This window comes from Oryzias melastigma, linkage group LG21, assembly GCF_002922805.2.
Source record: "Oryzias melastigma strain HK-1 linkage group LG21, ASM292280v2, whole genome shotgun sequence".
NCBI lineage: Eukaryota > Metazoa > Chordata > Actinopteri > Beloniformes > Adrianichthyidae > Oryzias > Oryzias melastigma.
This window is the reverse complement of record NC_050532.1, coordinates 24,034,112-24,050,401: the sequence shown is the minus strand read 5'-3', so window position 1 is coordinate 24,050,401 and position 16,290 is coordinate 24,034,112. Positions and strand designations below refer to the sequence as shown.

The window sequence follows — 16,290 nt, the reverse complement described above, 5'->3', positions numbered from 1 at the left end:
ACACAAGTTAATTTTCAAATAAAATACACCAAATTTAAACATGAAGGGACAAAACTTAGAATTTAAAACAAATTAATCCAAAATACAAACTCATTATTTCTGCAAGCTCCCTGCTCTGCTTTGGGAAGGGGAAGGGGGAGTGGGGTTGCTCTGCACCAACAGTTCTGTCAACAACTCAGTGGCTAATTTCTAAAAAAGTTTCACTCTGAAGAAACTATCTTCTAAAACGCCATAAGTTTAGCTAAAATCAAAATTAAAGACCGTTGGAAACTTTGAAATTAGATTTAAAGATAGTCTCAGAATAGAAACAGGCTGGATAAAACTAAAACTTTTATTTACTTTATTTTTTCATGTTTTTTAAAATCTGAAATTATTCCATAAAACTACCATTAATTGCTCAGTATTCTTCCTGATAAGGTGCAGAAAACATTGGCCCCCACCTTCACCGCCACGGTCCAAGCAGAGTTCTCAGGGCAGCATCCTGCTGGCCTCCTGCCTCGTGCTGACTCAGTGTTTGGTTGGAGGAAGAGGAGAAAGAGGAGGAAGAGGAGGAAGAGGAGGCTGCCCCACCTGGCTTTCACTCTGCATCCCATTTCAGACAGCTGCTCTCTGCAAACCACCTGACCTACATCTTCTCTCATGTTGCATGCTCATCAGAAAATGTTCAAAGAGGAGATAAAAGGAGGAGGGATGAGAGAAAAAAACTTTAGAGGAAACAAACGCTGCATGGGAAAATAAAAAAAGAAAAAGTGAAGATGCTGTGCGGGAATGAGATGTTGAGCTATGAGAGGAGGGGAGGAAAAAAGGGGGAGGAGGAAGATGAAGTTGCCTGGCACCGCCTGCCAGATTCACATCTCACTGATTTATCACATCGTCGCATCTTCTCCCCAAACTCCCCCTCCCTCCCTCCCTTCCTCCCGGCTCGGTCGGACAGGGAATCCGCGCTGTTGACATCTCGCAGAGGGATCTGCCTCCTCACTGATGCTGCAGAGAGACCCCCCTCATCTGATCTGATCTCTTATCGCCGTCTCTTTTGTCTTCCCCGCGCGCGCAGCTGGCTGTCGGTGGCGTGGATGGCTGCTGCGCTCACCGGACCCGACTGAATTCTTTTGATTTGAGAATAACAAACTCCTCTCCTCATCATTTTAATCTGCCTCTGAAACTAAAAAAGCAACGATGACAGACCCGGTCACCCAGGAGCCCGACCCCGTCCCGGAGCCCATGGTTGTGGATCCGTGCCCGGCCACAGTGCGGAACGGCCAGTGCGCCGCCGATGGCATCAGCAACCACCAGCAGCAGCAAGCCAAGACCCCCACGGAGTCGGGCTCTTTCACCGTCAACCAGGAGATGAAGATCACCGACAGTGCGGATGGAGAAGGTACACTTTTCTTCTGTCATCAAACATTTATTTTAATATTTTAAAGTTTGGGATGCTCACGTGCGTCTGGATGAGAAGTCTGCTGCGTTTGAGAAGACGACTGGTGGTTATTTTTATCCATGCCAGTTATTTTTGGCCTGCGTCTTTGAATAATGGATGATAGTCATACATCTGCTGCGTTCAATTGTAGTTTATAAAAGGACAGCTAAAGTAATTCACTGTTTCAGTCGCGGCTTTGCTGCATATATGTTTTTTTTTCTGGAAGTCTCTGACTGGAATTTTATTTTGAAGGAAAAACAAAACCTCACCATAGTCACTTTATTTCTAACACACATTTAGGGTGTGTTTACACAGGATCTCAATAATCCTGAACAAATTTTCAGTCTGAATAAGTGGACCCTGATTTGAGACCAGGAATCGCCCATATTTCGAGTTGGTTTCGTTTACGATCCAACAAAGCTCTAGTTTTGTTTGTTTGAATAGAATCCATGCTCAGAGTGGAACAACTGGACCAAAACAGCCACCGTACCCTACAGTAGGAAGGAGTAGCCAGACCTAAGTAGGGTTGGGCACCGAGGTTGAAGTTAAAGCTTAACTACATCAACCAAAAAGGAATGGGCTGAAGCATCGTGCTTATCAAAGCCCATCCAAAAATACACAGAAACAAAGCTTAACGTCAAGTTGACTAGTACGCCATAAGTATAAAAAAACAAAATTTTGACTAAATACATATTCATATGTACAAGTTCATAGACATATACACACATACTATATATGCATATACTACAGCTGCATACATGCATATTTACTAAAATTGAATTTCACTAGTATTCATAATTTTTTTTTACACTTTATCAGTAACCTAATTTTTCTAAGTGTATTGACCAATTTGAGATCTTTATTTAAAGTTCAATTCCAAGTAGAAACCGTTACAATTTACGTGGTTCTACCGAAAGCGAGATGCAGCAAACGGTGCCGCATTTTGGTGCTAAGTTTCATTGAATGTCTTTGTCTGAGGACATGTCAATCACTTCTACTCTGTTCAGAACTGTGAAGTTCTAGCCAATCCTTACCTTTCCTGTGATAGTGGGCGGGCTCATATAAGACAGGGTAAGCATGAGAATGCGCGCCGCCCAGTGCTTGAATGTCTGGCTCAATTTCACAGCAGATCTCAGAAGTTTGACAGGTCACTGCGTCACATCAGCAAGTTAACTTTGGGCACGTGATGTTTTTAGTGACCCAATCAGTGGGTCAAATACTAATCCAATACGAGCGTTTTGTCCTGTTGCAGTGCGGCGGTTCTCTGGCTGCAGCCTCCCGGACTTTGGCTCGCTCAGTACTGCAGGGAGCGGGGAACACTCGAGTCTCCTGAACTCTGATATTCTACTTATTCTTGAAGAGACGATAATTTAAAAAAAGGTCCCCTATTTTTCCTCCTCTCTGGTTAATGCGGGACAGCCTTCAAACTCAGTCACAGAGGCACAGAAACACAGGAGAAGCGGCTGTCAACCAGACACACCCCCTGAGTGAGATTAAAACCCCTCAGAATTGCTCAGGATCACATGTTTGACTGGTGGCGAGCAGCGAATTTGCCGTGCGGTGAAAGAGAGGCAGGCCATTGGTTTGTGGCTTAGAGGTTGGGGAGTTCTGGTTTAATAGGAACAGCCAGCACGTCAAAAAACAACACTCAAAACGACAATTTTTGATGCGGAGGTCTTAACATGTGTCAATATGTGATGACTTGGGAATGAAAATGTTATTATTTTTAATTACTAAAGTACCAAAATTGGCACCAATTAGGAACTGAAAACGAAACCAAAGAACCGCTTTGGTACCGGAACCGCATAAAACCCAATCGGTTCACAACCATAGCCCTAAGTCACTACAGTTCCCCCTTACGAAAACAAGTTCGGAGACTACTGCAGCTTCAAAGGCCCCTACCTTTGGAGAGGTACAGAGAAGTCGTGGGGGTAGGGGGAGAATTCAGATTCAGCCTAAGTGAACTATCTCGAAAAGGATTTCAAAGCATAAAATTTCCTTCCCTTGTTGCTTTGCTCCGCCCTCGTAATTCCTGGCCAATGACAGAAGACATCTTCAGTAGTCACAAGGTTTTGTTTACAAGCTTTGGTTTGAAACAGAATAGTCCAGTTGATGGCAGTCTGAATGCAGGTCAAGTGCAGGGTTAAGGACTCGATCTAGACCAAATTAAGGGAACTTAGTCTGGACCAACTGACTTTTCCAGTCTGAAAAAAAAACATGGAATTTGCAATCAGTCAGATTTGGTTGTCCATGGAAATAATTTTATACCAATTTCATAACAAATATTCATAGAAAGGATCCTTACTTGATCAGTTCAAAAATAATAAATCCCAATACTGAGCAAAAGTTCAATAATTTCCTTACTTGTAAGGTTTAGGAGCCACATTCTCCTGGGTTTGTGGATTTTCATGATATTTTTACCAAGTCCTTCCACATCTACAAAGAAATGTCTTCACTGTTAAGTTTTCTACAGATACTGCTGGTTTATGCATGACTCATGCAGGTTGATGTTAAGCAAATGAAGAAACAGATGACAACAAAGAAATTCATATGGGAAAAGTCAGGGGGATATGAGTAAAAGAAGGACAAAAAGAAATACATTTCTTTCGAAAGATCTACAGAGCTATTTCCATACAAATATATTCCCCAGTTGATGTTTTTAATATAACTACATTTTGGTTACATCCCCAAAATGCTTTAAAAAAATGAATTATTAAGCTGACTGACTGCTAAACATACAAAATTTCCCCTTAAGGAGTAATTTGAAGTGAAAATAGAGTCATAGAGGGATTGGACCTTAGGCTGCAGTTGCAGTGTTTTAAGCCTTAACCTACGTTCATACTGAATGCGATACATTTGCTGCTCTACACCTGTCCAAAAATGTGTTCATAAGCTTGATGCCCCAGATGTGGGAGGAGCTAACGTTTTTAGCCTGATTGCTACATGGAGCAGTGTCTTTGTTTATCTAATCCATAAGGCATTGAAGACACGGATGATGTTAAGAGATCAAGTTTATTTATTTTAAAGAGCTCGGCAAAAACATTGGTGATCATGTCTTCATGTGTGGGTTCATGATGATTCAGAGACTCTCCCAGTACAATGAAGTTCACCATCTACTGCAGGAGCTGTGTCTAAATGACGGCAGTTTTGAACAGTGTCGCCATGTCTCTGTGACCCAGTTTGAAGACTTGCTGTCCCGCATTAGTCCGAGAGGGGAAACACTAAATGAGAATAAAATTATAGTTATTGTTTCAATAAAATAGGAAAAAATATAATAAAATTCAGGAAACCCAAGCAGACTGCAGCTGCTCTACTGTCTCCCCACCAGTCAACCTGCATGGGGTCAGTGAAACGGGCACGATCACTCCAGCCCCATGGGCCCTGTGACAGAATGACCACCTGTCCAGGGTGTATCTTGCTTTTGTCCAACAGCAGTTGGGACAAGCTCCGGCAATCCCGTGACCCCGAAAGGGTTATAGTAGGTTAAGAAAATGGATGGATAGAAGTTCAGGGTGAGAACGCTGGCATCGATCCACCATATTGGATTGGACTGATGGAGTCAGTCTGAAAACGTAAATTGCCAAAAAACAGAGACTCTAATTGGTTGAGACACTTATGCGGTTGTACGGTGTGCTTACGCCACTCTAGTTACAGTAAGATGCGAGTACTGACCCCTCACTGACTGTGTGCAAATGTTGAATGCACTGAGTGTGCATGTGATATTTAAGTGCTCAGAGGATCTCCACGCAAACTACACTCAGTCTAATTTCCTCATATCTTACAGCCAGGTTGCACGCTAATGCGCTCCTTGCACTGTGTGCAAGATTTGGGGGAGTTGAAAAAATACAAATCTGTACAAGTCGGCTGCATCTCACCTACTTCACCCTTACGTACGCCTTAGTGTTTGATATGATCTGTCAATCTGTCAAAAAATATGGGTGAACATTTTCACTCTATAAGCTCATTGAGAGGTCTACGACCCTGACATCTCCTGCGGGCGAAGTTTGCAGTTTTCTGCACTGCAAACAACCCATATCCGTTTTCTGATAAGTAATAAAATGAGTTGTATACAATTTTGTTCATGTGAATTAGTATTTAGAGTTTTTCAAGGTAATACTTTTTCAAAAATTTGTGATATATTGTTTGTGTTACAATCTTGGAAGATGTAATGGATAATGCCCGATGAAGTGTGCATTATCAGAAATGAATGCACGCTGTTGAAGCCTTTGGGTTGAACGGTTGCTTTCGTGAAGAGTGTTCATTTCTGATAATGCACATTTTGAAGGGCATTAGCTCATTTATTCATTCATTTTTTAGTTTATTTCACAGGGACAGTGTCCCAGAATTTGCCCAAAAACTATTTTTCATCTGTAGTCACTGGACAGGTGTTAAAATTTGTCAACCTAAAAACCTCAAAACATCAATTAAATACAGAAGTAAAAAATATAACATACATTAAAAATACATGTTAGAAAATCAGTTAAAATACATATAAATTACATATAACAATAATAAAATGCACACAGTGAGAAACACTAAAACTAATATCTAATATTCCACTTATGCCATGGTTACTTACAAAATAAATAAATATTCAAGTGATTTTTAGTCCTTTATTCTTGTTATTTTTTTGGTTTAAATTGCTTTTTCACAAAAAGTGGATGGGTCTTTACGGTAACATGACAACACGCCACTGAGCCGCCATCAACCTCGACTGCAGCGGCAAAGGAAACCGATATAAATGCTGATCGTCACGATAGGTTAAATAAAGCATCAGTTCAGAGGGAAAGTTCACCTCTTTCTGCTTGTTTTTGTCCAAAAGATGAAGCAAAAGTTTGTTTTAAAGAAGCCTGCATAGTGATTTACAACATTTGTGCTTTGTGACTGGAACTTCTCTCTTAGGTGTGCATTATCACTGTGGTTTATTACTTTAATCAATACCCAGCAGCCAATCAGAGCGGAGTATTCACCTGGACCATAATATAAATTGGGATATATCATATTGTGACACATCTCGTATAGCCAGACTCTTGCCCATCTTATGAATTCTTGACAATGCTCCTGTAATCTACTCTAATGAATCCAACAAAGATAACAGTGTTTTCTATTTCTGAGATAATATCCGAATGAATTAAATTGGTTTTGCTCTAGTCCAGACAAACAATAAGAATTCTGCAACATCTTGAAGCTCTAAAACATTTCCGACCTGAGAAGAGGTAGAGGTGTAGATGCCACATTTAAATGTAAGCTGATGCATTTTGGGAATGTTGATGCTACTTAGTATCTCTGTTTTGAGTGTTAAAACACTCTGAGGGTATTATTGCTTGTGATTCACAGGCCTTGGGGCCCTCATAATAACATCCTTGCTCTCTTTTCTGAGATTTTCTTTTATTATCTCCACAGACTCAAAGCATTTTATGGCTGCAGGTGAATTTAAAATTCTCATCGACAACTTCAAAGACAGATGTTCTCAGAGTTTTGGGAAACTACTGAGACATTTGATCTGGTTTTGAGGAAAGATGTGGATGTTTCCATCAATTTGGGTCTTTGTCATCATTTCTGCATTTTTTTGAGGTGCTGGTTCTGCCGCCCTCTTCCGATTGGACATATCTGAACGATCATACCAGCTATGTTTTATTCAGGCTTTGGATTCTTTACCAAGTTTAACATCAGATTCTGTTGATTTGCTACTTGATGACTTTCACTCCAGGACTGGGCTGCTTATCGACATGGTTTCACCTGAGAACATTGGATCCATGTCTGGCAGGAGAAAAGCTCGGTAGAGAAATGCTCCGTTTGATTGAAAACAACAACAAAAATAAAGAGTGTAGAAAAATGGAGTGAAAAAATTGTAAAAGCAATCTGTGTATTGATTGTGATACACAGAAAGGTCTTCTCTGTAAGAACTCTGAATTAAAAGAGGCTAGACTGCACCTTTAGCCAACAATTTCATCAAAAACATCAATAATTCTCATCTTTTGTTTACTTGCGTTGAAAGTCTAACTTTTCCCTCAACTTAATTAGTTGTTGATTGCTTTTCTCAGACCAAGTGGAATGACTTTACATCCATTTTTTAAATGAAAAAAATAAAAAACTCCAGAAAAATAATACAGTCATCCATCCAAAATAAACTAACTAGAGGGTCAAAGTACCAGAATTGATTCAATTCATTGATGCAACATTTGAGGAAACAGTATTAACAAGAGACTCGTCAACTTGATATTTATAGTTTTCCAAACAAATTGTAAACAGTTCACTCCAGTCAGGTCTTTTTCCTCAATCGTTTTAAGCTGCAGATGGATGTTAAACTTTGTCAGAATTTTTATGTTTAACAATGAAAGGACAATTTCTGGGTGTTATCAGATAGAGTACATGGTCAGAACTTAGATTTAATGAAGGGTTTATGTTGTTTCTATAGGTGAACATAAATCTGTTTGTGTCAACATAAAGTGGAGTGCCTCAGGGTTTGACTCTTGAACCTCTGCTGTTCAGCCTGTACAGCCGCCCTCTATAGGTGTAGATCAGGGTGTCAAACTCAATTGCAGGGTGAACAGGATAAACATTTATTAAGCACACTAAAACTACATTTTTAAAACTTTAAAAACATAGCTTTTTAACATAACTATAACTAAAAAAGGTTGGAATTTTCCTGAATAAATCAACTTAAACCTTAAATAACTTTCAATATTTTACTCTCTCTAAGATATATATTTTGTCAAAATTACATTGTGCACAATATAACATTGAGCCATTAATAACAATAACATAAAATGATCTGGAGGGCCGGATAGAACTACCCAAAGGGCCGGATTCAGCACACCAGTCCCAGCCACTCCCCTCTACAACCCTTCATGGGCCAAAACCCCCGATTTATGCCTTGATCCCCTGCAGGCTGGACTCCTGTAACAGTCTTCTGTCTGCTCCAACTAAAAACAGACTGCAGCTCCTTCAGAATGCTGCTGCCAGAGGTTTAACCAAAAGAAACAATCGTGTTATTGTCAGAAATCAGACTTTTGCAGAATCCAAAATTGCAGGAGTTTAAAAACAGGGACATGAAAATCTATTAAATGAACGAAGCAGATGATCTGAAAACCAGACACTTAAAAACACTGAAAATCATTCATTTTCATGAAACAGCTGTGGATGATTGACAACTTAAACCTGGTGTGACTATGTTTACTCCTGCAGTTTTATAAATCACACAAACCTTAATTTATCCACAGCAGCAAGGAAGCTTATTTAGATCCATAACCTGTAAAGTCATTCATAGTTGTTAATAAATGCAGAAATAAGTCATTTCTTACACTGATCCCAATAGCATTTTTATGTAAAGTTCATTTAAAGAGTCATATCCCAAGTGATAAGGCACTGATGAGCCTCTGAATTGACAAAAACACCACTGCAGTACAATGCTTGGAGCATTGCTACAGTTTTTCCTCACCTAAACCAGATCTAAAAAAAAAATCTTTCATGTCTGTTTTAGGCTTGTATGTTTGACCTTGTGTCTCCATGAAGGTTCCTATCCACAGATTAACGTTTTAAACTCAGTCCTGAAATAGATAGAAAGCTGGTCCAAGACTTTCTGCTAAACAAGGAAATGCTGTGTTTTTGTTAATGATCTAAAAAAAAAAAAAAACTAGTGTGCCCAGTGATGAACCCTGAGGTATCCCACTCATGTAATTAGGGAGCACTTTTCAGCTATTTGAGTAAAAAAATAAAAAAGATGACATTTCAATCTATAACGTGTTTCTTGTTACAGAGGAAACACCAGTGAAGAAACAGCTTTGAGTAATGGTAGCAATACACCTTTCACTGGATCAAAAACAGACACAGAGGCACACTATGCAATTTTACTAAATACTGGGGGTGTATTAAAAATTGATTTGGTGATATATCACGATATTTTGTTTGGGAATACTGGTATCGATTAAAATGCAGACAATATTTAATTAGATATTTATGAGCATCCTTCCGGATCTTACTTTTTTTCCACCTAAACCTGCGACCGCTAGTTCGCAGGACAGCCTCTCTGAGCAGCTCACCAGAATGAATAGTAAAAAAAAAAAAAGTGAAAAATTGTTCTGGTACAGTCTTGGGATATATCGTGAGACGTATCGTATCGTGAGACATATCGTATCGTGAGACGTGTCGCAATGCACATCGTTTTGCCAGATTCTTGCCAATACACACCCCTACTAAATACCAATAAAAAACAATATTTGACTTATTTTGATTCTTTATTATTAAAACTATTGGTTGAATCATAAACTTGTTACACCTCTGATGTTTGTATCATTTCTGGAGAATGAAGGTGTGGCATAGACAACTGTCGCAACAACACAAGTGTGCACATGAAGACACCCCCATAGCCTGAGCTGAGTCAGATGCAGAGAGAAGTTCAAAAACACATGCTCTCTGTCTGTTCTCCCAGTGAGGGATCATGTGAACAGTTATTTAGCACGCCGTTTCACTTCCTTCTGCAGACCTTCAAACACGCACAGATGCAGGGGAAAGTGCTCATTACCACAGCATATTTTGTCCCTGAAAGATTGTCTGCGTTTTGGGGAAAATGAGAAAGTGTGGTGTTGTTTTTTAGGAGAAAACTGTAAAATTATAGCTCAATTTGTCAAAGGTTCAGTTGAATTCAAATGTTTTGCACTTTTATTAGGAATTGATAGTGTGTAGTGAGGATGTGCACACACTTATGATAGTCAGAGGTCGAGCAGGGTAGGTTCAGATGTTTGCTTGTAGGGGCTTGTCCAAGCGGATGGAAGTTTTCCAGTCTCTGGTTCTCTGAAGTGACCATTCCCCATCCTTTTTTTAACCATAGTCCAAAGGGTTATCCCCAAAAAAGAGGAAAGGAAAGGAGTGAAGAAGAAACTTAATTCCAACTCAAAGAATCCATTATTTTGAAGACAGTAACCACTTCTGAAGCTGCCAATTCTCTTTCAAACTGATTTACTCTTCCCTTCTTTTGCAAAAAGGTGGTTTTATAAATGAAAATGTGTTCCAGTGATTTTTAGGGACTTTTTTTTCCACCACGTTGAAAATTTTTTATTTCCTAAAGTTTGACACGCGTAGAAGCCATCAATCACCCTCACCAAAACCCTTAACAGTTTCAGTCAATTTATATTTCTTGGAAAAAGGTTACTTTAAAGTTTCCTCTATTGTTATCCAACCATTCCAAGTCTTAGTAAAAATGACATTTAAATACTTTGGGGGAAAAGGAGCTTGTGATTTCCTTTTCACATGACTTTCACTCGGCTTGATCTCTGGCTAAAAGGTCTGTTTTAGTCCAACTATAGATGGTTTCATTCATTATTGGCGCTCCAGAGGAGGGTGAATAAAAAGCCATTTAGTTTCTGAAACGATCATGTGAATCAGCAGCTTTCTCATCAGCACTACTTCATGACGCAGTGTGGAGCTTTTACGTTGCAGAGCTGCGTGATCTTGTGGAGAGGAATTTCTGCAATGTCACTTGTGTAATTTTGTGAAGTTCAGGTTTGATGGTTTAAAGTTCAAGTGTTGCATTCAATTGTTGTGATTTTTCCCCTTTTGTATTTGATTTTTCTGTGCAACATTCCATTTCCAGAACCTTAAAGTTCAAACAAAGGGATGATTTCTCCTTTCAAATCACCTGATTAAATGCATGTTTTGTATTGATTTTGTGTCAGATATTAAACAGTCATCTCCATATACTCATTAAAAGTTGATGGAATTGAAGCTGAAAGCACAGAATTTCATATTTATAAAGGAAAACCTGGAATTGTTATTAAATGAAATCAGATTAAATGAAGTTAGAGAAAAGTTTAGACTTTTTTAAATGTCCTCATCCATTTTCATTCCCCCTCGTTGGTGTTACAACTACAACAATCCCTTGGAAAAAGTGAAGGATAAAGCCAGTAGTGTTAAACTCAGCTTTTTTGTGTAAAAACTGAGACTTTTAAATAATGCATGAGCCAGTCTCACATTTCATGGCAGGGAAATTGCTGCAGGCAGTTGGAGTTCTGGGCTGTTTAGTCTGTGACTCCAGGCGAAGACTCAAACACACCAGCTGGGGCTGGAAGCCGTCAAGAAACCGATCCGAACTGTTCCATTGAAGTTTGGTTTTAGCTTCACATCTGGTTTGGGTCTCATAGGTTTCCAATAAATGTGCAGTTTTCAGAATGTAAGATGTTTTAAAATAGTCTTTGAATGTTAGAACATACAGATTTTCTGATATTTGAAATGAATTTGAAAAAACTTTGCATGAACATACTTGCTGCTTTTAGAAACTCCTCTTCTATTAGGATCTGAGTGAGACATAAGAGGATATCTGTGATCCCAGTTCTATCACAGACTTAATTTTTAATCTAAAAACGATTTACAAAAATATCACACGCATTTTTTGTATGTCTTCATGTTCTCAAATTAAACTAGTTTCAATCCAAAATTTATTATCAATATATCTCACGTTGAAGCGATTTTTTATAGTATAAGTTTATTTGATTTGATTCAATTCTGCCTCAGATTGATCTGATTGCATCATAGGAATAGAAATCGATTTATAGATTATTCAATCTATCACTACACCCCTACTATGTACAGTATGTGCAGATATTCGTTTGTTTGATTTTGCTTTTTTTTATTTTGTTTTGATTGCCTGAACAATTACAATAATAATTCCAACTTTTATTTTAACTTTTGTTTAAAATTGTAGAAATTTCATGTAGGACTGTCACAAACAATTATTTCAATTGTCGACAAATCACTCATTAATTTTTCCGATTAGTCGACTAATCAGATCATGGGTAAAATGGACATAAAACACAATATTTAATCATCATTAGCTTTAAACTTGAAGTGTTTAAGTTAGATGTTAACTAAAAATAAAGACGATTGGGACAATAGTTCATTAAACCTTTAATCTTTCCTTAATTTGTTTCTGCCATTAAAGCAAAGGAGTTTTAAGATTAAAAAAAAATAAATGACCAATAGACTATTCAATTAGTCATCGACTATTTTATTATATCATCGCTACTAATCGACTAATCGTGGCAGCCCTCATTTCAAGAAAACCACACCAAGAAAGACCCACATAAGTGATCATCTGAGTACACGAGGATTACTTTCAGAGATCTTTTGAAATCCATAAAAAAACTAAAAGAAAAAAAGTTTTCTTGAGATTGAACAACTTCATCTAATATCTTTTCTTTGTCGGGTTATAACAGTGTAATCCACACTCTTGTGGATTTACAGCACCAAAAGACTGTGTTAAAAAATGTTGCAATTATTATTATTATTATTTTTGAATACCCATTAGAATCCTCTGACTCTGTTTTCACATATTAATATAAGATCAACAACTTCATTAGTTACTAAAAAAAGTCTTCATGAAAAGGGCATTCCAAAATGTAATAATTCAGGTTATCAGGTTACACTTAAGTAACTCGACAGAAATTATACCTTTTCCAGCCACTGTGAAGGTCTTTAGCAGAAAGTATTCAAATCACATCTAACTCAGGTCTACAATTACACTTAATAAGATCATTTCTCTTTTCCGGGTGACTTTGTGGCTTTTTTTGTTGTTGTCGTCATGGATCTTTGTGGGCATAAATTGACATATTCCACACTTAGCTGACCAAATGAAGAATATCCAGTTTATTCTGTTCAATAAACTAAGCATGGCCTCACAGTCAGAGAGCCCATTATGATCTCTCTGCTTTTTATTATACTGCAGCCAAGAATCCAATCCTAAAGCTAACTGACAAAAAAAGAAGATAGTATTCTTTAAATGACCTTAAGTTATTCCCTAATAACCAACCAGCTTAAACAATGATTTATGAGAGTAAATGCATTCATAGACTATATTTTTGGTCTGTTTAGACAAACAAATTGTTAAAAAACGACCCTAGAACATTCGATGAACCTTTCAAACACTGTTTTCTCTGCAGGTCTTCTGGAGAGCAGCCTGCGCCTGAAACCCCACGAGGCACAAGACTACAGGAAGAAAGCTCTCTGGGTTTCTTGGATCTCCATTGTGGTCACACTCATACTGGCAGTGGCAGCTTTTAGTAAGTATTAATACACACACACTTGAGCGTACAACAGACAGATGGGATGCGGTGAGAAGAGTCTGATCGGTTGCTGGATAGCTGTGGTCATCAGGATGAGGGCGAGTCGCCAGGTCAGATACTTTCATGAGAGATTTGTATATGTTTTTCCTTGAAAGGTTTGTTGAGATGCAAATCAGCTGTTTGAGACCGAATCCGCACTCCGTGCAGGGATACTCAAGTCTCCATCATTGACTGTATATATGAGAACTGGATGTCACACATAGAATTGCGTTAAACTGAATAAAGTCAATTTGGTCACCATTTTTTTGTGATACAGATGTCGGAACCAGACAACACAAGTTGTAGTGATTGGTCCAAGTCGATCTGAATCAGCATTTCTAAAGCAACAACTCTCCCCAATTGGGAGTGAGCTTGTGAGAAGTTCACACCCCTACCACTTAAAAACACGCTACACAAAATCTGTTAAATGTTTTGGAAATTCAGTGTGGGGGGCTGTGGGCATCATATGCTTTTATTGAGATTTCCGATTGGTCTGTTTATAACCTGAATAACTTAAATTAGAGAAAAACATATCATGAAAAAAAAAATAGAAATAGCATGAAGGTACTAAAATAGGTTGAAGAGCAAGATTGGTTATTTTCGGCAGGGGTCCGCAAACTACGGCCCTCGAGCCGGATCCGGCCCAGACCCCCAAACATTATCAGAGATGCATGATCTTTATTACTTTTTATTCCACCCTTATGCAGTCTGAACTGTGGCGGTAGAGGATAGACTGTTTATTGGTTACATTTTTTAATGTTTTAGCATTATATTTTATGTAAACATTACAGAAATAAATTATTTAAAATTTTGCAATCTCTGGTTTTCTGGAATACCATAAATGTTTATGTTTAGACACACACTATGCATGTTACACTCTTTCTAGTAGCCCACAAACTGACCCTGGCCCCCCATCAGAGAAGAAAACCGTTATTTGGTCGTCACAAGAAAAAGTTTGGGGACTCCTGATTTACAGTCAGTGGTTTCCATAGCTGTCATCAAGAGGAGTGTTTGGGTGTTCCATTGACTGTATATAAGAACTGGACTGACTGGTCCCTCTCCCCCAACATTCCAAACCGGAAGTACCAGCTGGCTCCAAGAAACCAAGATCTTGTAGACTTGCCAAGAGTGGTTGCCATAGAAATATTGACTCAGATTGACTTGGACCAGTCACAGCTTCTATAGACAACCATTTTCTATGGTGATGTCACACTCACTCAGTCAGGTTCTCTTATACTGTCAATTTGGTGTTCACAGAGCTGAATCTGTTTGGGCTGCAATGGTTCCTAACAAACCAGAAATGTAACAAAAAGGGAGAAATTTTCATCCATCCATCCATCATCCATCCATCCATCCCAGCGACCGATGGGGTTTCACCCTGGGGCTGTTTTCCAGTCCATCACAGGGAGTTTTTCCATTGCATCACCGGAATTTCAACCAATTCCTAACAAATTCACTAAACACATCTGATCTCCAACTGGTCACAGAGATGTTAAATGTTTTGAATTTACCTGAAACTTGTCTTGAGCAATAATCGACTCAGCTTCCATTTAAAAAAATTGTCAAAAATGTTTGTAAGGACTATATCATCTTAATGTGACAAAACTATAATCTCAAAAATATGAACATTAGGCGGCAAGTAATACAAAGATTCTAAGGGATTATTTTCAACCAAGACCTGTTGGATTCTTTTTGACCTTAGTGCTTCCTGTAGCCCTCCTTTCCTCCATGGAGGGAAAAGCTGCCAGCTGTTGGCATCATATAAGCCTTCAAACCATCATAGATGTTTTTTTCTTTTTTCTTTTAAAGTTCACTTCCATCACATGATTTGTGTCAAAACCCACAGAAAGCAAAACCCAAAACCAAGTTCATTTATGAAACCATGAGAAGTTTTTCTGAAATAGTGTCTGCTTTGAGAGATCATCTGAACACCGCTGCTTTGATGACTGCTGAGAGCATGTGAGCTGTTGCCACATTGACAAATTGAAGGTCAACCTGTTGGGAAAAATGAATGACTGGTCACGGCCAAACATCTCGTAAGCTGATTTGTATCGGCTCTCGATGTCAAAGCTGCAATTTCAGGCATCAGCTGTGAAGTTGTGGTTTGCCTCCTGACGTTGGACGAAACAAACAAACTCTTTTTACTCATCAGTTTATCTTTTAAAATGTCAATTTCAGCAACGTTGAGTCAGGCAGAAATGGTGGTTAAAGGGGGCAAATGCAGCTAATCTCTAAAGTACAAAGGGACCCATTTTACAGTCTGAAACGTAGAATTAAAGAAATATTTACTTTTTCTTTCACTTTTATCTGAAAATTCTTGTTCCCTGATTAGAAATTGGTTGTATAACTTCTTCAGACTCCATGGGAACAAGGCTTTTTGATGTTGTGGTTGTCCCCAACTTGGCTTTTTTTTGACGTGCTGTTTGTTTCTAAAGTCAAAGGTCCGTAACCTTCAGGACGCAGTACTGGATGTGGTATGTAACCGATTGACTAGAAACTAAATAGACTCTTGTTAAAGTCAAAGTTAAGGGCCAAAGTTTTTCTCAATGATGACAGGCAAAGGATGGAGGTAATGAATGCATATGTATTTACAATTTGATTAACAACAGCAACAAAACATGGTCAGTTCATTGTAGTGCATCTATTGTCCATCCTCCAAATGTTCATGGATCCGGCTCCAAGTGGATCAGCACAAGAAAAGACCTAGAGTATTTCCACCAATAGACATACGGAGGTGTAGGTGTCCCTCTACCGTCGGGTCCAGTGTTGTCAACTTGA

General features: G+C 38.6%; 1 protein-coding gene across 1 annotated transcript in view; it reads left to right on the top strand.

Annotated features, from left to right (window-relative positions):
* Positions 1–338: 338 nt before the first annotated feature.
* Positions 339–16,290, top strand: part of tmem163a (transmembrane protein 163a) — a gene marked incomplete in the record, with an annotated part of 67,669 nt that continues 51,717 nt past the window's right edge. Inside the window, 2 exon segments of the mRNA XM_024286870.2 lie at positions 339–1,378; positions 13,351–13,470. Coding sequence (XP_024142638.1) covers positions 1,177–1,378; positions 13,351–13,470 — 322 coding nt within the window.